Here is a 23,872-nt window from a genome sequence, read left to right as displayed (position 1 = left end):
ATGGAGTTTCATCATGTTGCCCAGACTTGTCATGAACTCATGGCCTCAAGCTAGCCTGCCTCCTGCCTCAGCCTCCCAAAGTGCTGGGATTACAGGCATGAGCCACTGCACCTGCCAAGAACATTTAAAACTTTAAAACTGAAAATTGTCCTAATAAGGAGTCTACTAACTTAATCTTCCATCAGCATTGTTTTCTGATTTCACAGAAAACTTTACAGCAAATGTATTGTATTCATTCTTGATGTTTTAAGAAATTAAAGGAATTAGACAAAGTAAAAACAAAAATCCATCTCTTTAAAGATGGTAAGTACTAGGATTTTAATCTGCAGTCTTAAATTTTTGAACAAGATCTTTTCTTTCTCAGTGGCTTCTTTTTAAATGGTCCTTCAGGTTGAACGCAATTACATTATTTTCTACTACACAAGTCATGAAGCTGAAATAAAACAGTGAGTTCTCTTCCACACCTCAATTGTGATTGTTCAATGTTCTGCAAGGTCTTCTGATGAACCCATTCTCACCCTGCTCCTTAACTGCCTCTTTAACTCTTTAAATCGAATCCCCTAATTTTTATCAGAAAAGTATTTCCTTTTTATGATAGGCTGTGGTTTCTGCCTTTAAAAAATCTATTCTGGGGATTCTCCTGGAATCTGTAAGAAGTCATTGCAATGGTAAAGTAGGCAAGAGGGTGGGGTGGAAAGAAATGCCTTCTGCATAAATCTAGTTAGTCTGAGTCGTTTTTTGACAACTTCCGGGACCAGACTTCAGGCAGTGCTGGAAATTGTTCTCTTTACCATATCTTTTTTTTTTTTTTTTTTTTTTTTACTGTACATATTTACATACATACACATATGGTGAGGGAGAGAACGTGATGACGTGAGACTCTCCTTGGAGAGTAGGAGGTAATAAAGAAATAAAACAGGTGTCTGAGGAGACGTTCTATTAGAGAGGGGAGAATAGAGAGTAATTATCGTTCAGACAGGCAAGAGTTCTCTGCAGGTAGCAGCCTGGGAAAGCGAACTCGCGCACCCTCTTGGGGGACGGGCTCTTTTGCTTTCTATTTCTTCTCCTGCAGCCAGGGTGCACGCGTATTTGAAACAGACCGAATTTCCTCCTCGATGTGGGGTCAGGTTGACTTTTCGAGACTAGCGGATATTTCTTTTTAATGACTCCAATGCCTTTTGTTACTGCTGTTATTGAGGTTGAGGGAGAAGAGATCGGTCTAAATTCTGTCTGGGTAAGTGGGGGGATTCTCGGCGATGAGAAAGGGGGAACTTAGAAGCCGGAGGAAAATCAGCAGCCCCCTCATCTCCACTTCTCCAGTCCCCCCACTCTTCACCCGTGACCTCCCGTGGAGACCCCAGGAGGCAGCATCAATATTTGATCGACCCTTCGTCTGCACGCTGCCAGCCCTGGCCGGCTGGGCTCGCCAGGCATTGCCCGCTCAGCGCTGAGGCGGACGCCCGGCCCTGCCCCGGGATTTGGAAGGACCCTCTCTGCGCTCGCCCCCTCCCCAGGGTGGCTCTGCTTCCGAGCCTGGGCGCGGTGCCCACCATGCGCGGCTGCCCGCGGCTCGCGCTGCTCTGCGCGCTGCCCTGGCTCCTGCTGGCGGCGTCGCCCGGGCACCCGGCGAAATCCCCCAGGCAGCCCCCGGCACCGCGCCGCGACCCCCTCGACCCTGCCAGGGGCGCCGATTTCGATCATGTCTACAGCGGGGTGGTGAATCTCAGCACCGAGAACATCTACTCTTTCAACTACACCAGCCAGCCCGGCCAGGTAAGACACTCGCTCCCCTCACTTGACTCCTAGAAACTTGCCAGATCTCAGAGCTCCGTCGCTGCTTTGGAGTCCCCTGGGAATTGACCTTGGGAGACCTCGGGGACCAGGGGACGTTTGTTCCCTTTCTCCTCCGAAGCAATCACTGCCCTGCCCGAGCTGCCGCAACACGCCTCGGGGACAACTCTGCTTCGCCTCGCGCCTCCCCTGGCCTGGTCACGGGCATTTCTGGGCTTTGCAGAGGCACCAGTTCCCCGCACCGTCTGCGGGTCCTGGCTCCCTGCTGGGCCTTTCTCCGGGAAAGTCCTGATTTCTAGGGTTGCGGGGTGTGGTGTGGAGCGCGCAGAAGGACCGCACCTCGGTTCTTAATCCCCTGCAGGGAAGAAACCTAATTTCAAGCGGATGATTCAGTCAGACCCTTCTATTTCATAGCGCATGGAGAGGGAGAACTGCTCAGAATCTAAAATGGAAATTGTGTGACAATGGACGGAAGCTGCAAAACCTCTATGCATTCAACAGTCACTTCCTGCGTTTCTGTACCATTGTCACACGTATGTGTTTCAGAGATGCCAGAAGACCCGGGCAAAGACGTGAGAACTGCAGCCATCGGCTGATCCATCCACGTTTTGATTTTAAATAAGGATGGATAATTGTGTGAAAGTTCTAGACCTATTTTTGACAAGAGTTGAGGGAAGATAAGGAGGGGGAAATGTTCCAGTGACTATCCCTTTGACATACATACTCTGATTATATAATGTAAGGAGATGCATATAGTTCATTTCTTTCCTCTAGTGTTGTACCTCTGGAGCAGCACTGGGCAGGGGGAGAGAGAGAGAGAGAGAAAGAAAGGGTTGGGGGTCCTCCCCAGTGTACCAACCTCTGGAGCTTCTTCCCATATAAATATGTTTATGTATCTCTTACTATACCAGCATCCCCTACCCTCTAGGGAAATTCCAGAACTAGATGATTGGGATACCATGATATGCCTCCCTCTCTGATTCTCACTCCAGATCAGAACTAGAAAACCTCATCACTTCCCAAAGTGAGGGTGGTTTGTATTGAGCAGGGGGTCCAATGTGCCTAACACTGCTCCCAGACATCTTCCAGCTGTGTGTAGCCAGAAAGTGCCCTGAGTGCTCCATCTCCAGTGCGGCACCAAATCCTGTGGCACTGTCACCATGGCAGCACAGCCCTCACCCTGCTCTGTCCTCCAGTAACCTTCAGGTTATATGTTCTGTAGTGAGCAGAGTGGCTGTGCGCAGACCTATTCCATGGTAGACAAGGGAGAGGCTGCAGTTTTTGTTTCCCACACCCCACATACCCAACCTCTTTCTATCTAGGGTGGGAGTACCCATGGACTGGCTGACATGTTGCACATGAGGTGTGTTCCTAGCCCTGTGATTGGCTGGGAGCAGAAAAAAGTCTGAAAACTCCATGATTTCTGGAGTAAGTCTCAGCTTCCCCCTAAATCATTGGTAAGAAAACTCAAATTACGTGTGCTAAGTAAATCCTGACATCAGGCTTTGGTATTTCTTGCAGTTCTGCATAGAGATAGAGCGTCTGGTTTTGAACTGTTGCTTTTACATTGTCCCCTTAGTATTGTGTGAGTTTTGCACTTGAGATCACCTGGTTGACTTCCCTGGTAAACCTTGAGATATTGAGGGCAGGGGCAAAGTCATGTTCATCTCTGTACTCCAGTACCTAGCACAGTGAATGGCACGTAAGAGGTTTATAAGCCAGGCACAATGGCTCACACCTGTAATCCCAGCACTCTGGAGGACAAGGTGGGAGGACTGCTTGAGACCAGGAGTTCAAGATCAGACTAGACAACATAATGAGACCCTCTCTATACAAAAAAAATTTTTTTTAATTAGCTGGGTGTGATGGCACATAAGCCTGTAGTCCCAGCTACTTAGGGGGTGGAGGCAGGAGGATTGCTTGAGCCCAGGAATTTGAGGCTGCAGTGAGCTGAGCTCTTGCCACTGTACTCCCACCTGGGAGAGTGATACCCTGTTTTTTAAAAAATGGTTTGTTTGTTTGTTTTTTGGAAGGAAAAAGAGGCTTATAAAAAACATTTAGTTTTTTCCAAAAATGAACAAATAAGTGAATAAAGGGTTATTAGCTAAGGCTAAATAAAATGAAATGTACACCGTCTTCAATTTAACAGTCTGGAAAATGTGAGATCATTTCAGATAAAAACATAAAAACAATTTTCTTTTATAAAACAAATTTGGTTTTTATAAAAACACATTTTAAAAATTGTTCTATTATGCCCTATTTGTCTGTGTGTGTTAACATGTCCTTTATTTTATGAAACGGTTTTTAAAATACTTTTGAATGACACAGTAAAAGGTTAACAACCCAAGCAGTCCCTAGAATTTTTATTAAAATATTACTAGTCTGAGAAATACAAAGTTGGGAACCATGGGAACAGGAGATAACAAAAATTTCAATTATTTTAGTGCCAGTATTCACAATATAAGCCAGATGTCCTCAAATCTTACAGCCTTCTGGGACCAGTCTTTAATATGCAAATGCAGTGGTGGAGCCCTGAAGCCACTTACTGTGGGAAATTAACCTCCTCTCCTACCAGCCAGTATTCCTGTTGCTTTCTCCAGAGAAGATATTTTCTTGATCTGTCTGTCCAAACCATTACTCTCGGTTCCTGCTTTCTTCTTGGTTCTTTTTGTCCTGTGTTAGATATCAGCAGCCCCTTCTTGCAGGAACACAAGGCTGTTGGATGTAGCAGAATTTTACTGAAGGTTTGGAATAACATAGCGGAATGACATCACAGCACAAGATAGCCCATACTGTTTCGACAATTTACCACCAGGGGGATTTCAAGATTGCGATGCTCTCTTTCAGGTGCTGGTTTGTCACTATCTTCTTGGCCATCCCCTCACACCTCCTCAAATGCTGGCCCCTACCCACTAAATTTTTGTTACCCTCCCATGTTGTGCAATTTTTGCCATCATTGCTTATCCCACGCTCACTAAGAGGCTCTGTTAAATAGCAATGTATGACCCCAGACCTATGCTCTTTGGAGCAGAAGCTTGGACATGACTGTTTTCCCTTTGACCTGAACAAAGTCTTGATAAGATAAGTCTTTCTACCCCGCAGGGTCATTGCCCACCTCCCCTCTTCAGTGCAACAAAGAATTTGGTTTAGGAAAAAAACGTCTAGTTTTTGAGCTTTAATCTTTGTTTTCCTTCTTCTTCAAGCCATTGTTGCTTGCCATTATTTTTCCTGTGCCTTGGAGGCGAAAGTCTATTCTAAGTTCAGGCTTAAAGACAGGAAGCTGTTGTGGGAGCCATTGCTCCTAATCTTTCCTGTCAGCCACTGCATCTCCCATACCAAACTGTCCCAGAGAACTATTCAGCCAAGCTTGTGTCATACTAATTAGTGGAACTCAGCACCAGGAAAAGTCTCATATGCCTTCCAGGCATAGGGTAATGTAAATATGAAGTTGCCTTTAAAAAAATCGCTTAGAGAATGGAGTGACTGCTTTAAATAAAAATGATGAAAATAATAATTGGAGGTGCGGGTTAGGCAAGATCATGATTCATTTCATTTCTCTGGAAGGAGGTGTCTGGAGACTCACTTTAAAAGGAGGAGCGCTATACTCTGCAAACAGGGTGTTCTATAACCACAGGGCTCAGCCAGGCTAGAAGGAAACTACCTTGTTGGGAAAGTTGCCAGGGATATGTTTGACTGGGACAGAAGGCACAATGCAGGTTTACTGGGAAATGAGAATACCCTTGTAGAGACAGGTGGCAGCAACAATCAGATGTTTGTATTTGAGCTAGATGGTGATAAGAAACCCTTAAATAAAATCTAACCACTGGGCAACAGGCTGTCTTCTCTGAGGTTTTTCCGTACGATTTTTTAATTTGAAATATTTCCCTGGAAGTATTTCTTTTGTCTCATTTATTAACTGAGGCATTTATCTTTTAATGACATATACTTTTCCACGCCCAAGGAATAACCCTCAGCTTTATTAATATAAACCGGTAGTTGTACACCTAGAACCAGTTAAACCAGTCTCTTGGATCCAGATTCAAAAAGCCTACCCAGTCCTTAAGAACAATGAAATGTCCATGTGGACACTCCGGTGGTAACTTCTAGCTATATGCATAACTAATTACATGGAAGAATTTAGAACTTTGATATGATGGCCTGAGTTCTCCCTGTCTCGTATAGGAATGCTTACTCTTTATGTACTGAGGCCAAGAAGCCTCCTCTGCTATCCTCCTATGTCCTTTTGCTGAACTGCACTAGTGCTCGTTGGAGGAAAGACTCATCTCATTAGCCCATTATCTAAATGATTGGACTGTCTCAGTCCACCTAGGTGGATATAACAGACCACCATCGGCAAATCTCATGTCTGGTGAGGGACCGCTTCCTGGTTTGTAGACAAGCTCCTTCTTTCTGTTTCCTCACATGGCCAAAAGAGCAAAGAGAGAAGAATAGTCTTTCATGTGTCTTCTTCCTTTTATTTATTTATTTATTTATTTATTTATTTTTGAGACAGAATCTTACTCTGTCACCCAGGCTAGAGTGCAGTGGTGCGATCTCAGCTCACTGCAATCCCTGCCTCCCAGGTTCAAGTGATTCTAGTGCCTCAGCCTCCCGAGTAGCTGGGATTATAAGCATGCACTACCACACCCAGCTCATTTTTATATTTTTAGTAGAGACAGGGTTACTCCATGTTGGCCAGGCTGGTCTCGAACTCCTGACCTCAGGTGATCTGCCCACCTTGGCCTCCCAAAGTGCTTGAATTACAGGCATGAGCCACTGTGCCTGGCCTCATGCTTCTTCTTATAAGGGCAATAATCCCTCCATGAATGCTCTTGTGACCCAATTACTTTCCAAAGGCCCTATTTTCAAATCCATCATATTGGGGATTAAGTTTCAACATGTGAATTTTGGTGGGAACACAAACATTCAATCTGTAGCAATCACCTCCTACATTTTTCTCAGAGACTCTGAACACAGGGCATCAGTGTGTCATGGGTTGTTTAGGAGATAACATTACTCCAGTTATGGCTCTGATGTTATGGAGGAGCTGCCTTCTGCCTACCCAGACTTGACAATCAGGTGCTAAGTTGTGTGATGGATTCTGTAAGTCTGTGCTGTCCAATGGCTATTGAGCACTTGAAATGTGACTAGTCTGAAGGGAAATGTGCTGTTAAACATAGAATACATACCAGTTATTGAAGACCATACAACAAAAATAACAGAAAATGTGTCGTTAGTATTTGTATGTTGTGTTTAAATGATAATATTTTTGATATATTAAATTAACTATAGTCATAACATTAACTTTACATGTTTCTCTTTACCATTTTAATGTAGTTACCAGAAAATTTTCAAACACATATGTGGCTCACATTTTATTTTTATTGAACAGCAGTTCTGCAAGCACTATAAGATTTAAGAGAGGACATACCTCCCACACATAGCTTTGTCAGAGGAAATGAGACATGAGAAGGTTATGATAGGTAAGCAAAATTTTGGTTGGCAGAAAGAAACGGGAAAGGCATTTCAGATATGGAAAAATATATCCAATTTATGTTTTGGCAAGACTATATCAAAGGTGATATGGTATATTTCTTCCAGAAAGCACATAATGTCTGATTGTGTCTTTTTTTTTTTAATGGTAGCCATCATTGATCATCATTGTCTAGTTCCATGAATTCATTAGTAGCAGCAAGATAATGATATTTTAATTCTATGATTTATTTTTCATTTTATGAGCTGGAATACTTCTATAATGGGAAACTTCACCTTGTTGGCTATTTGGTTACCTTGAGCTACTGTTTGTAAAGAAAAAATGAAATAAATGCCTTCTTCTTTACCTTTACCATTTTTTAAAATAATAAGTTGGTCTCCTAATAGCCTATAATGATGATCAATGAGATTTTATTTAGCATAATCATGAGCTTATGCATTTAAACATATCTGATACATTTTATTCCAATACAGTTATTATCCTTATTTAAGTTTAAATTATTCATCTTTGGCCAGCAAAAGGCAATTCAAGTTGGCTCCTGAATTCTTTTGGTAAAACCCAATTGCTCTTTGACAGCCTCCTTGCTTTCTTGTATGAAGTTATTCCTTTCCCAAACTGCAACCAGTCATTTCTGCAGGAAGGTCCAAGGCTATTCCTTGGAGCGATAGAGCTTTTAGAGACCACAGTTTGGGAACTAGGGGCCCTTATTAGGAATGGATTGGTAACCTTTATCTAAGCTTTTTCAGTGGACATGCTAAGAAATAGATCATAAGTTTATACTATTACTTCCAATTCAAATTCAGAAATATAAGGTTTTTACTTAACCTCATCCTTATGGAAGATATTACATCCACATCTTCTTTCTTTCATGCCAAAAATCCTAGTTCTCAACTAGATCAACTTAGTTACTATCGTAGTGTGTTTGTATTCTTTTGAGGCTGAGTAATTTATAAGGAATAAAAGGGTTACTTGGGGAGGCCGAGGCAGATGGATCACCTGAGTTAAGGAGTTTGAGACTAGCCTGGCCAAAATGGTGAAACCACATCTCTACTAAAAATACAAAATAAGTAGCCAGACGTTGTGGCCCATGCCTGTAATCCCAGCTAATCAGGAGGCTGAGGCAGGAGAATCACCTGAACCTGGGAAGTGGAGGTTGCAGTAAACTGACATCACACCGTCGCATAATCCCTTTCATAATTAAGAAGTCATTTGCGGGCCAGGTGCGGTAGCTCATGCCTGTAATCCCAGCACTTTGGGAGGCCAAGGCAGGCAGATCCACCTGAGGTGAGGAGTTTGAGACCAGCCTGACCAGCATGGCAAAACCCTGTCTACTAAAAATACAAAAATTAGGCAGGCATGGTGGAGGGCACCTGTAATCCCAGCTACTCAGGAGGCTGAGGCAGGAGAGTTGCTTGAACCTGGGAGGCGGAGGTTGCAGTGAGCTGATACCGCATCATTGCACTCTAGCCTGGGCGACAGAGTGACTCTGTCTCAAAAAAAAAAAAAGGAAGTCATTGTGAAGTAATACTTGATACTATGTAAATACTGTGTGCCTCATCAAACTTTCAACAACTACTTTTAGCATCCATTGATTATTCCTGCCTGCATTAGATATTACTATGATGGTTTCCAACTTGTGATCTTCTAATTCATTGTTCCTTCTACATTTATCCATTAATATTCTACTGTAAGAAAGAAATTTTCTTCTCATTTATTTACTTATTTCTTTTATTTATATCAGCATGGGCATATAGATGCTTATTTGATCTAATTATTGCTTTCATTTACATTAAAATCTTGTTATAAACAACCTATCGTTCTAAGTATTTTATATTGTGGGTGTATACTAAGAATCTCTCTCTCACTCTAACACAGAAAGCAGGTTTCCTGTCTCCTCTCCCCATCACTAGCAAAATGATATTTCAATAATAAAATTATTTTTGATTGACACATAAAAATTGTACGTATTTCTGGGGATAGTGTGTGATATTTTGATACATGTATGGAATGTGTAATGACCAAATCAGGCTAATTAGCATATCCATTGCCTCAAACATGTATCATATCTTTGTGTTGGGAACATTCAAAATCAGCTCTTCTAGCTATTTGTGATGTTGGTTTTTATGTGTGGGTGAAATAGAAAAGACTGATTAGATTATATCACCTGGCAGATCCATGAGATGCTTGATATTTTCCTTTTCAAATAAGCAGAAAGTATAGTGAGGCCCTTCTTTATAAAAAAAAAAAGAGTGTTCCATTCCTGTACAGGAATGTTCTTATTCATATGTGGAGGCTAAAAAAGTTGCTCTCATAGAGGGAAAATTAAAGCTTAGTGTTATACAGCAAATATAGGTTATATATTAAATGTTGTTAATAATAAAACTAATTAAAAATTATTTGTTGAAATAATTCCTTACTTTGAATTCTCATTCCCTCATTTTTTTTTTTTTTGTTGTTGCTGTGACAATAATAAAGAAATTGATTTTGCCATTAGAAAGAAGGACATGGAGATGCTGATTTTTGTACAAGATTGAACAGGGCATTTTTCAGCAAGTTGAACAAGACAAGTGAAGTTGGTTTAAAGGTATCTTATATTGAAAAGTGTGTCCAGAGAAAGTTGAATATATACCTTCTTTCCTGATAAGAAAGCTATTTATAATTCGCCTCCCTGTCACAGCTCCCAAGAACCAGGAAATTTTCCCCCTCTTTGGATGACTGAAAAGCATTTTAGGAGCTATTTCTCAAATCATAATTTTAAAAAACTTTCTTTTGGACCTAGCCTTCTACAGTTGGTCTCAAGTCTGGCCAGGGGTGCTGATATGTAATTATTGATAGTAAATTACGATTAATTTAAAGGTGAGGATCACCTATATTTTGGTTAAACTCTAATCATTTTAATAAAAAACTTTATTTCTTAAATGGTGGCAAAATTAAAGTTTATCATGAAGTAATATGTTGTCCTGAGTAAAAACATTCTCTGGTTGCATGGGGTACTTAGAGTTGATACCTTGGACCTTCAAGAGCATAAATACAAATTTGCCCTCTCTGTGCCTAACCCAGGATCCTAAAGTATTTTGACTTGGTTTGCTTCCTCATTGATAACTTCTCTCCACCCCACCCCCATAAAATTTCCCTCATTATTAACATCTTGCATTATTGTGGTACACTAATATTGAACCAATATGTATTTATTATTAACTAAAATCTGTATTTTACATTGGGGTTCACTGTTGGTATTGCATAGTTCTGTGGATTTTGAGAAATACATAAAGTTGTGTATCCATCATTATGATACTGTACAGGATAGTTTCACCCCCTGAAAATAGTCTGTGTTCCACTAATTCATCCTTTATTCCCTTCTCTTGAACCCCTGGCAACCACTGGTTTTGTTTTATTTTTACTGTCTCTCTAGTTTTGCCTTTTCCAGAATGTCACATAGTTGTGAAGGAGTTCAGAACATGCCACTCCACAATATGCTACTCTGGCATATTGACTATTTTGAGTTAAAACTACTTGAAAAACAACAGATGCAAGAAGGTCACTCTGACCTTTATTCTCTTTCTTAAAAGCAGGAAATGTAAATCATGTGAAAGATACTCTCTATATTAAAAGGAAAGTAACATTCTCATCATCGAGGGTGGGAAGTTGAGAAAGAAGGTCCTGCGTACAAATGTTATTAGACGAACCCTTATCTTCCTGGCCACTTCTCCCTGCCATTAACTACCTTAGCCCAAGCCCCTTTGCCTTGTCACATTTTTACAATTTACTACTCTTTGTCTAATTCAATATATAAGTATTCAAATCTAACTGTGTCTTTGGGTCTTCATTTCCTCATGAGGGTGTCCGTGTCACACACCAAAAAAAACTTATATTAACTTTGTATGGTTTTCTTCTGTTGATCTATCTTAGGCCAATTTAATTTTCAGGCCCAGCCAGAACTGTAAGAAGGCAGAAGTTGGAATTATACAACTTGTAGCTTTTTCATACTTGCTTCTTTTACATAGCAAAATGTAAAACATTAAGGTTCCTTCATGTCTTTTTATGGCTTGATGCCTCATTTCTTTTTAATGCTGAATAATATTTCATTGTCTGGATATACTACAGTGTGTTTATTCATTCCTCTATTGAAGGACATCTTGGTTGCTATCAATTTTTGGCAATTATGAATAAAGCTGCTTTAAAATGTGTGTGTGGGTTTCTGTGTGGACATAAATTTTCAACTCATTTGGGTAAATACCTAGGTGTATGATTGCTGGACTATGTAGTAAGACTACGTTTAGCTTTGTAAGAAAGTGTCAAACTGTCTTTCTTCTAAAGTGGCTATATCATTTTGAATTACCACCAGCAATGAATGAGAGTTCCTGTTGCTCCACAACCTCATCAGCATTTGATGTTATCAGTATTTTGTCTTTTAGCCATTCTAATAAGTGTATATTGGCATCTCATTGCTGCTTTGCAATTCCCTTTAATTGCAAATCCCAATGTTGTTGAGCATATTTTCATATGCTTGTTTACCATCTATATATCTTCTCTGGTAAGGTGTCTGTTTAGATCTTTTGCCTATTTTTAAATTTGGTTGTTTTATTCGTTATTGTTGAGAAGAGTTCTTTGTAGATTTTGGATACCAGTCCTTTATCAGATAAATACTTTACAAATATTTTCTCCCTGTTTGAGCCTTGCCTCTTCATTTTCTTAGTAGTATCTTACACAGATCAAACATTTTTATTTTAATAAACTATCATATTAATTTTTTTCATGGATCATGCTTTTGGTGGTGTATATAAAAAGCTGTCACCAAATCAAAAGTCACCTCGATTTTTCTCCTATGCTATCTTTTGGAAGTTTTATAATTTTTCATTTTACACTTAGACATAATCCATTTTGCATTAATTTTTGTGAAAGTTATGAGGTCTCTGTCTAGATGGTTTTTTTTTTTTTTTGCATATGCTGTCCAGTTGTTTTAGCATCATTTGTTGAAAATATCTCCCTATATTTTTAGCGTTACACTATTGTGTACATGTTTACAATTATACTTTGCCTTGGTGCAAAGGCTTGGAAGCAGCCCCACACCGGGTGCTCAGTGTTCTTATCACCATTCCCAACCTTCCCTTCTGCTGCCAGCATTGCTAAACTCTACCATTCTCTTACCACCCCCTTTCCCTATGTATCTATGTCTCTCTGCTTCTAGCCTTTTTGTCTTCAAATTTCTTATGAACAGGGTCAACTCATCAAGATTCTCCCTCTTTTCTGGGTAGTATCCTGTGGTTGTTTGAGGCTTTGCTAATGGCAAGCATATTCTATTTTCTTAGAATAGAGGTAAATTTTCTTTTTTACTTTCTGATTCAGAGCCATAACAAATAATCTCAGTTGCTAGAGGGCTGATCTCCCAGTTATCAAGGTTTTGCTGGAGAGTTCCAGTGGTAGAAATCTGTCTTCCAGTGGTGGAAGATGAAGAAGACATGTGCCTTGGGCAGTCAGTATATAACTGTATTGATGTCATGTTCCATCATTTCCTTTATCCAAGTCAATGAGCTTATCTTTGTCAACTCTCTTTAGCTACAGAAATATAATGGGGCTTGCATTTGAGACTTCTTTTCTGGGTTTTCTCATCCATAGCTAAAAGAACATATAAAAATTCTTTGAACCATAAGAAAGAGGTAGCTATATTTTAGGAATTCAAAAGACCTTAAAAATTTTTTTTAAGTTTTTTCCTTGAAATTTTATTTTATTTCTTTTTAAACTTTTATTTTAAGTTCAGGGATATATGTGCAGGTTTGTTGTATAGGTAAACTTGCGTCATGGGGTTTTGTTGTACAATTATTTCATCATCCAGATTGTTTTATCACTCAACTAAGCCTAGTACCCATTAGTTATTTTTCCTGATCCTCTCTCTCCTCCCACCCTCCACCCTCCAGTAGGCCCCAGTGTGTGTTGTTCCCCTCTACGTGTCCATGTGTTCTCATCATTTAGATTCCACTTATAAGTGAGAACATGTGGTATTTGGTTTTCTGTTCCTGTGTTAGTTTGTTAAGGATAATGGCCTCCAGCTCCATCCATGTCCCTGCAAAGGACATAATCTCATTCTATTTTATGGCTGCATAGTATTCCATGGTGCATATATACCATGTTTTCTTTATCCAATCTATAATTGATGGACATTTAGGTTGATTCCATGTCTTTGCTATTGTGAATGGTGCTGCAGTGAACATATGCATGGAGGTGTCCTTATAATAGAATGATTTACATTCGGCTGGGCGCGGTGGCTCACGCCTGTAATCCCAGCACTTTGGGAGGCCGAGACGGGCGGATCACAAGGTCAGGAGATCGAGACCATCCTGGCTAGCACAGTGAAACCCCGTCTCTACTAAAAAATACAAAAAAAAAAACTAGCCGGGCGAGGTGGCGGGCGCCTGTAGTCCCAGCTACTCGGGAGGCTGAGGCAGGAGAATGGCGTGAACCTGGGAGGCGGAGCTTGCAGTGAGCTGAGATCCGGCCACTGTACTCCAGCCTGGGCGACAGAGCGAGACTCCGTCTCAAAAAAAAAAAAAAAAAAAAAGAATGATTTACATTCCTTTGGGCATATACCCAGTAATGTGATTACTGGGTCAAACGGTATTTCTGTTTTGAGGTTCAAAGTACCTTTTAAATCTCCCAATCTCTTCCCACTTAACAAAGAAGAAAACTGAGAGTAAGTGATATAAATTACTTGCCCAAAATCATGTACTAGTTTGAAGCATAGCCAGGAATGTAATTCAAGTTCCGAAGGGTATTTACTCAAGATATTTCTACTAAATCACGAGATGTGCGCACGAGAGCACATCAGCTATGCTTATCAACAACAAAAATAATTATTAAATATCATAGCACATTTTCACAGTCATGTCTTTTGATCATGCAATTTAAGACTATGTCTGACTCCCTTACAATTACTGAAAACTGAAACGAGATTTTTTATTATCATTTTCCCCCAATGAATTGTCCAGCCATCTGTCTGTGTACCAGGCAAGCTGGGTTGATACTAAGTAAAACTGTGAAGTTGTCAAATTTTCTTCAGTGTTTAAAAGAGCCACAGCCTCCCGTGAACCATGGTCTTACTCTGACTCCCTGTGGATCCCAAGGGGTAAGCTTTAGTTTTGTGTGTGTGTGTGTGTGTGTGTGTGTGTGTGTGTGTAGTGTGTGTGTTTTATTTTCATCAATGCTGGGTTCCTTCTTTGTGTCAGGAACAGGGCATCTTGGAGACCCGAGCAGTTGGCCTGTCTGTGACTTCAGGGAAATGTTATTCCCGAGAACTGGTATTTCTGGGTCCCCACTAAGCAGCCACGAAGATAAGCCATGACAAACAGGACTAACCGACTATTTCTGTCCCTCTAGATTTAACTGCCCTTTTGTGAACAAAGCGACTCACACCTATCTTCAATAACCCCCTACCCGGAGCCTGTGTTATGGGCCAAAAAGTTAACACTTGAGTGTCCACGGTTGTATTTTCTTCTTTTCTCCTGCCTTCTAAAAATACCCTGTATTTGCCTTGCCTTTCTCTCCATACCACCTTCACCGGGGAGGAAGAATTATAGCTTTCTAAGCGTCAGACAATGTTTATCTGGTTAACAAAGGGATAAACATTGGAGAATAAGGAGAGAGACAAACAGTGGGGAGATCTAGGTGTGCAATGAAGATTTGGGGAGGTTTGTAGACAGGGAGACTCTAAAATTGCTGTGAGGTGTGAGTAACATGGACAGAAAAGGAAAGAGGACATAGGTTCATGCAGGGGTCTTAGCTACAAACAACAGAAATCAACTGGCAAATATAAGCAGAAAAAGAATTCATTAAGAAGATACCCAGTAGCTCACAAACATAAGTTACTGGGCTCAGACAACATTTGGGGACCAAGGGAGACTATACTGCAGGAAATTACAGCAGCAGTCATGCCGCAGGAATGATTTGCTTGGGGTTCTTCCCCCACACCACTGCCTACACTGCCACTAGATATGGTCACCCCGGACCCTGCTGCTATGGACCCTATTGATATCACCATTGCCAGTGAACGCAAAACTCTCTCTTCATTTTTGTGTCATTTACTCACAATTGAATGTACCAAATGGGCATATCCATCTACCCAAGCACAGGAGGTCCTGTATCTGGCCCCTTTGACATCCATAGGCAGCCTTGCATCCCACAAAACTCACACAGTGGGGTGGAGGAGGAGTGATTCCTCCAGAACATGCAAGGGTTTTGGATGCTTGGGAACTCCAAAACCAATCCCACCAAACATCTTCATAGAGGCAGCTGAAGCTGGGGCATTTGTAAACAGCTTCCTGGGCCCAGACATAGGCAGGGACCAAGATGTGACAGGGGGAAAAAGCTGGGGTGCTGCTGCCATCTACCTTCATCCATCAAAAGACAAACATCTCCTCTGAGTATCAGAGTGAATTCAAGTGGCATAGATCATCTCTGCCACAATGTTCTTTCCACGATTAGAAATGGTTTTCTCTCTTAAACATGGCCTTACCTGAAGACTCTTCTGCTTGTCTCAAGAAGTTGTCTTTGAAGAGGAAGATGTTTGCAGATGATTGGTTTTGCTCATTTAGAAAGCAGTTTCCTTTAGGTAATATTTATATCCTGACAAACACGTATTTAAAGTTATAAATGGCGCCAGTCTGGCAATAAATTCTATTACAAAAATAAAAGGCTGGTAAGTGTCAGATCACAACTCTTACAATCATAACAATAATTTTCTACTTTTCCATCTTCAGAGCATTAATTAAGTAGGCCCCAGAATAGTTCTAGAAGATACTTGCCTGCAATGTATGGAAATAAAATCCAGGGCATGGATACTTGAGATCTGTCTCAAACCAGAAAAATAATTATTTTTCCTTTTCCAATCCCCTCACAGGAGTATGAGACCTAGCAAGAAGTAGAAAGAGACAGGAAAGATAAAGAGGAAAAAAGAAATCATGCACAGGAGATGAGCACACTCAGATACCTATGAGGAGGCTGAACCAACCCAGGCTATTGGCTGCCTCCCAGGAGCCAAGCCTGGGGATGTCTAAAGACAGAGGGATGTCAGTGGGACTGAAAAACCAATGAAGCCGGCGCGGTGGCTCACGCCTGTAATCCCAGCATTTTGGGAGGCTGAGGTGGGCAGATCACCTGAGCCCAGGAGTTCAAGACCAACCTGGCCAACATGGTGAAACACCTTCTCTACTAAAAATACAAAAAAATTAGCCAGGCATAGTGGTGCATGCCTATAACCCCAGCTACTTGGGAGGTTGAGTCAGGAGAATCGCTTGAACCCGGGAGGCAGAGGTTGTAGTGAGCTTAGATAGTGCCATTGAACTCCAGCCTGGCAACAAGAGTGAAACTCCATCTCAAAAAAAAGCAAGCAAACCAATGCAAAAACTGAGGAACCTGGAGAGACAGAAAATGATTAGCTCTTGGAGTGAGAGGCAAAGGTTGCCCAGAATCTGTTAGATTCTTCAGGACATATTATCTTCACACCAGTTTCCATGAAAAATATCCAGGACAGTATTTCCCAAAGTATGTTCCATGGAACAACTGCTCTTTCGGATAGTCTCACTACTTATTGCGTGTTAAAAGGGTCCCAAGTGTAAGGGAGCTTAATCATGTTTTGAATGCCCAACCTGAACCCCATTTGATATGGTTTGGCTGTGTCTCCATCCAAATCTCATCTTGAATTGTAGCTCCCGTAATCCCCATGTGTCATGGGAGGGGACCGGTGGGAGGTGACTGAATCATGGGGGTGGGTTTTTCCCATGCTGTTCTCACGATAGTGAATACGTCTCACAAGATCTAATGGCTTTATAAAGAGCAGTTCCCCTGTACACGCTCTCTTGCCTGCCGCCATGCAAGATATGCCTTTGCTCCTCCTGTGCCTTCTGCCATGACTGTGAGGCCTCCCCAGCCACGTGGAACTGTGAGTCCATTAAACCTCTTTTTCTTTATAAATTACGCAGTCTTGGGTATTTCTTCACAGCAGTATGAAAACGGACTAATACATCATTCTTATGTGTTTGGTGGAAATTCTCCATTTCATGAGTATTAACTAGAGGTAGAACTCCTTTCATGACAGAAGATCAACACCAAGCACTTACTTTCTCATCCCCCCTCTTATTTTTACCCCCCACCAAGCTCAGGCATGGGCATGTAGTCAAGATGCTGCCAATCAGATCTGCTTTCCCTAAACTTTGACTTGGGAACCAACGATACAAGAAAGCAGCTGTTCAGCAGCAACAGAGGCAACACTGAGTTTCCAGGGATGAGCATGGCAACACGGTGGCACTTAAACCTTCCAAAGGCTTTCTTTTGTCCTTAGAATAAAGCCCCAACTGCCCCAATATGACTTATAACACTCTTTGGGATTATAATAGCCCTTCATGCACCTCATGCTCCAGCCAAACTCATTTTCCCTTAATTCTTCAAATATGCTTCTCTTATCGTCTCTCTTCTCCTTCCTTATGTCTACTACACTGTAGCCTTTGTTTGGAAACTTATCTTGCTCTGCCCTCCCCCTCCTTTTCTGGTTAATTCCTACTCATCCTTTAGGAAAACAGTCCCCCCAAAATCTATGTCATGCAATCCCACAGGAACTTGAATGTCAATGTAATGGCTTGTTCACTGGCATCCTGTTCGCAAACCTCTGATGTCAAAGAGAAAAGTGCTACGTCTACACTCCTGATTAATGTATCTCCTGTGTCCAGAACAATGCTTCTCACAGGATAGGGAGTCAAACATTTATTGATTGAACAAAGTTCATCAGAAAGTAGCCAGAATCTGACTGTGCATTTTTCTGTATTCTTAGCCTGCCAATGATTATCCTTCTCTTTAACGTTTTTCCGTGTTTGTATTGAATTGAACATTTTAATATAAAATCTAGATTATAAACCAAAAGATGAAGGCTTATATGGCTATATTTATTCTAGATTATTGCTAGGCATAATGAAATTGGTGAGATGAGGTCTGGAAACTGCCTCTTTCTAGAAAAGTGCTCTGAGTACAAAATGTCGAGAATTTAAAAGTATAGGGAATAAATAGCTCCCAAGGAATAAACTACACTTTTCAATGAGATGGAATTCACTGGAATGAGCTCTTCCAGGCTAGCTGGAAGCCAGGCTGTGAAAATAAATTAATATCCTACATGAGATGGACTATATAGTCTCTCTTTTTTTTTTTTTTTTTTTTGCCAGGGGTGATTAAGCTTATAAGTGTGTCTCCATGATAAGAAAGGGATTCAGGACTGCAGGGCTGCTTTGCTCAGGGGCAGCTGTTTTTATACAACAGTCACCCAGCAGTCCCATCTTCACTCGGCCAGCTGTGACTGGCAATCCCATGAAGAGTCTTGGCAGTGTTAAAAAGTAAACTGAAGCACAATGAGAATTTAAAGAGAGTATTTGAGCAAACAGAGATCCATCAATCAGGCAGCTCCAAACCGAAGTGGTTTCCTGGGCTCGACCAAGGGAACACAAGGAGAAGGCTTTGATAGGGTGAAAATAGAAATGAAGAAAAGAAAATATTTTTTTAGTTACAGTTACACAACTGCCTTACTTGGTTTATCCTGCTGGAAAGTTCCTAGTTACAGAACTGTAAGTTAGTCTGTGGCTTCTTATTGGTATGCCCTAAGTTTTTTGTTTTTTTTTTTTTTTTTTTTTTTTTTTTGGAAATAGAGTCTGGCTCTGTCACCCAGGCTGGAGTGCAGTGGCACGATCTCGCCTCACTGCAATCTCTGCCTCCTGGGTTCAAGCCATTCTCCTATCTCAGCCTTCCGAGTAGCTGGGACTACAGGTGCCCACCACCACACCCAGCTAATTTTTGTATTTTTAGTGGAGGCAGGTTTCACCATATTGGTCAGGCTGGTCTTGAACTCCTGACCTCAGGTGATCCACCCACCTCCTCCCAAAGTGCTGGGATTACAGGCAGGAGCCACAGTGCCCATAATCCCAGCTTATGTTTGCAAGTCAAGCAAGGTTTAGGACATTTATGAGGCCTAACTGGCTTTGTCTGCTCAGGAATTCTTCAGGCCTGGCCTCCATGTTAATTTACTTTAACAGCAAGTACGTAAAAGCTAAGATAAGATGACAGTAAGGGAAAGGTAGAGTTTTGGAGAATGAATTGCTTTAAAATCCTACAAACCTAATGTTATGAATTGATTTGTTGTCCCAAAAATATATGTTGAGGTCCTAACCCCTAGACTCTATGAATGTGACCTTATTTGGAAGTATCATGTTTGCAGATGTGACCCAGTTAAGACGAGGTCATTAGGGCCCCAATCCAATGACTGAAATACTTATAAGAAGAGGGAAATTTGGACACACACACACACACACACACACACACACACACACACACACAGAGAACAGCACATGAAGACAGAGACACACAGGGGGACCGTCATGTAGCAACAGAGGCAGAGAAGGGAGTGATTAGCAAACAGTGATTCACACACTAAGGAATGCCGAGGGTTCACAGACACCACCAGAAGGCAGGAAGAGGCAAGGAAGGTTTCTATCCAGAGGAAGCTCTCAGAGGGAGCATGGCCCAGCTAACCCTTCATTCCAGACTTCTAGTCTGAAGAACTGTGAAAGAATAACTTTCTGTGGTTTCAAGCCACCTACTTTGTGGTACCTTGCTACGGCGTCCTAGGAAACTAACCTGATGACACAGAATCAAGCCTTGCACATTACTGTTCAATGTAATACCAACTTCACCTGGGTCCCCTGGCTATATTTCTTTTCCAGGGCCGAGAAATGGAGAAATGAGCTATGTGAATGAGGTCAGAGACAATGCAAAGTTCTGCAACTGGCTGAGACCTAAAGAGAGGCAGTCAGTGCTTTTTCGGCACCACATTCTGAAATAAAGTTTCCACTTGCATATGAGAGACAGAAAGAGAGAGACAGACAGACAGACAGGGGGGCGGAGTCTGATCTATGAAGTTAGCATAAGCAAGTCAAACACTAGAATAAGTGTACACCGCGGCGAATGAGCCAGGAGAGCAGTGAGAGTACGTTTTGGGTTCTGCCACACCTGTGCGTAACAAGGAGCCTTTATACAATGAGGGTTGTCGCTCAGAAGTGGGCAAACACAAAGGCCAGCACATCATGGCTTCTTTTTTATTAGTAGTAGGAAACATTCTAGACATAAAACAAGTATAGAAAATAATGTAACAAGCACGTATGTGCCTCACACTCCGCTTAAGAAATAAAAGGATAATATATTTCCTGTTTTTCCTCACCCTCATCCTCTTCCTCCATCCCCAAAAGTGACTATTTTGGGGAGACAGTCCTTCATAGGTTCTCTTGATTTCTGCATATCTTACACGAAGGCACCAACTGAAGTTTTAAAAATACTATCATTTCAAGCATATTTGCATAGCAAACAGCCTCAGAAAGCAAACGATATCTCCCTGTGGACTAAAGGAAAGACAGACTCACTGTCTGTTATAGAAAACTTGGGTTTTCTAAGCTCAGGGTTCCTCTCCTATAGTGCAACCCCCTGCATGTAGGTAGGTATCCATCTGGGCCCATCTCTGACACCTTTATAGTACTGGGGGACCAGAAGAAGTGAAGCTAATGCTGCTTACCCTGACAAGAGTCATCAAATTATTTGTTTCCAACCCAGGAGACTTGTGTCTTCTCCCAGTATCGATGACACTGCAGCAAAGGGGTAAAGTCTCAGATCCTTCAAAGTTCTTGAAATCCATTATTTTAAATGTGATGTTTATCATTTCTGATTATATATATTTTACTGAAGATGTACAAATAAAAATGTTGTATTGTTTTCCTTGTTTACAAAGTTAAATAAATGAGAAAAGTATGTTTCCTTCAGCAACCTGCTTCTTCTCTCAATTTATCTTCTTGAGATTTATCCATACTGATCCATATTTCAGTTCATTTGCTTTTAACCACTGTATAGCATTTCATTGCATGAATATAATTTATCTCTTCATACTTCTATTATTTAGTTTATTTGGTTGTCATTTAGGTTGTTTCCAAATTTTATTGCTGCAACCAATGCTTGCAGTGAACATTCTTGTTTATGACTCCTTGTGCATATGTAAGAATTTTCTTGTGCCTAAACTTAGTCATGGAAATGCTTAGATGTAATGCGAACTCATCTTCAACTGTAGTAGATATTGGCAACTGACTGAAGTCATTGCACCAAATAACATATTCATTCGCAATATGCAAATTTCTATTTCTCTACACGTTGCAAACATAGTATTGTCAATACTTGGGAGGCTTTACCTTTCTGATGAGTGTAAGTGCTGAACATCTTTTCACAGGTTCTTTGGTCATTCTTTTTATTATTTTTTTAAAATATTTTTTGAGACAGGGTTTTCACTCCCATTGCCCAGGCTGCAGTGTAGTGGCCTGATCTCGGCTCACTGCAACCTCTGCATCCTGGGCTCAAACAATGCTCCTGCCTCAGCCTTCTGAGTGGCTGGGACTACAGAAGCATGCCACTGCACCCAGCTAATTTTTGTATTTTTTAAATAGAGACAGGGGTTTCACCATGTTGCTTAGGCTGGTCTCGAACTCCTGAGCTCAAGGGATCCACACAACTCAGCCTCCCAAAGTGCTGGGATTACAGGCATGAGTCACCACGCCTAGCCTGGTCATTCTTTTCAGTTGTTGTTTATATCCTTAACCCACTTTTTCCATTGGTGGTTTTTTTTTTCTTATAAGTTTTAAGGGTCCTTATATATTCAAGACACTGATATTTTGTCTGTTTTATATGTACAAACATCCCTAGTCTGTGGCTTGTCTCTTCCCCTCCTGTATGGTGTTTATATAGCTTCTTCATTTCATAGTAGGATAACAGGTGATACAGAGTTGGGTACAGTGGAGCCAGGGATTCAAAATAGTGATGGCAGCATCTTCTGACCAAGCATTGCGTGGAGATTGGAACACAGGCTTGGGTACTGGTCATGATTCTTCCATCGCTGAGTATCCTTGGAGAGGTGCCATCATATCTATCTCAGGTTCCTCCTCTGTACGTGGGATGGTTGGAGTAGATGGTCTCCCTAAGCGCCTTCCCAGATGTAAGGTTTTCCAACACTGAGTGAAGGTCTTATGCATCAAGCAGGCAATGGCAGGACCTATGTGGAAGAGCCCAACTTGTAGGAAGCCTGTGCTGCTTTCCTGACTCCCCCGGGGGTAATCACGTTGTCCTCTGTGTACCCACAGTACTTGCTCACATTGCTACCATCATACTCATCACATTATGCAGTTATTGGTGCCTTTTCCATTTGTCTTTCTGACTAGATTGCAAGCCTCCTCGAGAGCACAGTTGCCTTTAGAATATCCCCAGCACCTCCCATAGCTCCTGACTCAGGGAAAATCCTCAGTAAATGTTTGATGGATGAGAGTGGGAGCATGGGAAAGACAGGAGGGAGGGAGGGAAGAGGAGCCTGCAGAGGTACACTCAGTGAACACAACCAAACACAGCACGGTTACTCAAACAGTTAAACATCTGAAAAAAGGACCATCAGCAGATACTGTTGTAGCTCTTTTACAAGTGGAGTCAGTTTTTCAAGATCATACAGGAAAACAGTGGTGTACTGAATAATGGAAACCAATAATCTCTGATTCTTAATCTAATATTCCAAATAATATAGGCTGCAGTCTCATTATTTTAGCAAAAATAAACTAGATTTTTGAATTGAATTCATTTCCATTCTTTTATGCAACAGAAATATATTCCTTATAATTTTGAACCTTTCTCTACTGACATGCTGAAAGATTAAAAGGAGAGTCTCTAAGCTTTAAGACCTTTCATAACTGTGATCTATATAATATCAGAGATGGAAGTACTTAAATAATTCTCTCTTAGCTAGCTATAATTCAATTTCCTGCTTGTAGTAAACACAGAAAGCAAACCAGATTTATGCAATAAAAGTGCTCTTGTTGTCATGACAACAGGAAAAAGCAACAAGAGGAAAAATCTTAGCTCTTAGGAATGGCCTTTCACAAGGTGTCAGCACCCATTAACCATGGTCAATACCCTGTCCTTCATTTAGTTTTGCCTTTACACAGCTTTCTTCGCTGCTGCAAATGTAATCCAATTTTCTCAGCTGCATATTAGCCTCAGGAAAGGCAAAGCAAATTTTGATCAGGGCTCTTTATCCTTTCCTGGGGGTAATCCACTATCTGTTCATCTTGAAAAACTGCCCAATGTCTTCTAGCTCCTACTCTAACTTATTTTTGGCAATTTATTATGCCAGTATCTCTGAGTTTGTTTTTATTATGACTAGGAAGAACATTATTAAATAATAAAAAGGTTAAGTAGATTGCAAAAGCCAGGCCAGGAATAAAATGAGGGTGTGGAGATGAACAGTGAAGTGGGATAATCATGGCAGTGATACATCTGTTCTGCCAGTCCAGTGTCAGCCTCAACAAACACCAGCTTCCAGACCAGCTCTAATATTGGTGATCTCATGGACGTACATCTCAGAACAATGGGCAGTTGGCAAGTTGCTGACTAATGGAGTTATCCATTAGATGGTTTCTTTGGAACAATCCTTTCCAAAGTCTAGTCCCCACCCATGTACATCAGAATCCCCCAGCAGCTTGCTAA

General features: G+C 41.2%; 1 protein-coding gene across 7 annotated transcripts in view; it reads left to right on the top strand.

The window, feature by feature from the left end:
• The first annotated feature begins 941 nt into the window (after window positions 1–941).
• SIDT1 (SID1 transmembrane family member 1) overlaps window positions 942–23,872 on the top strand; it is a 90,640-nt gene continuing 67,709 nt past the window's right edge. For all 7 annotated transcript variants that reach the window (XR_012431700.1, XR_012431701.1, XM_074033445.1 and 4 more), the window contains exon 1: window positions 942–1,773. Coding sequence is in view for 3 of the 7 variants with exons in the window: in XM_005548124.4 (XP_005548181.2) it covers window positions 1,552–1,773 (222 nt within the window). In the remaining 4 variants the exon portion in view is untranslated. The remainder of the gene's footprint in view (window positions 1,774–23,872) is intronic.

Source organism: Macaca fascicularis, chromosome 2, assembly GCF_037993035.2.
Source record: "Macaca fascicularis isolate 582-1 chromosome 2, T2T-MFA8v1.1".
NCBI classification, from domain to species: Eukaryota; Metazoa; Chordata; class Mammalia; order Primates; family Cercopithecidae; genus Macaca; species Macaca fascicularis.
This window is presented reverse-complemented; position numbering and strand designations above follow the sequence as displayed.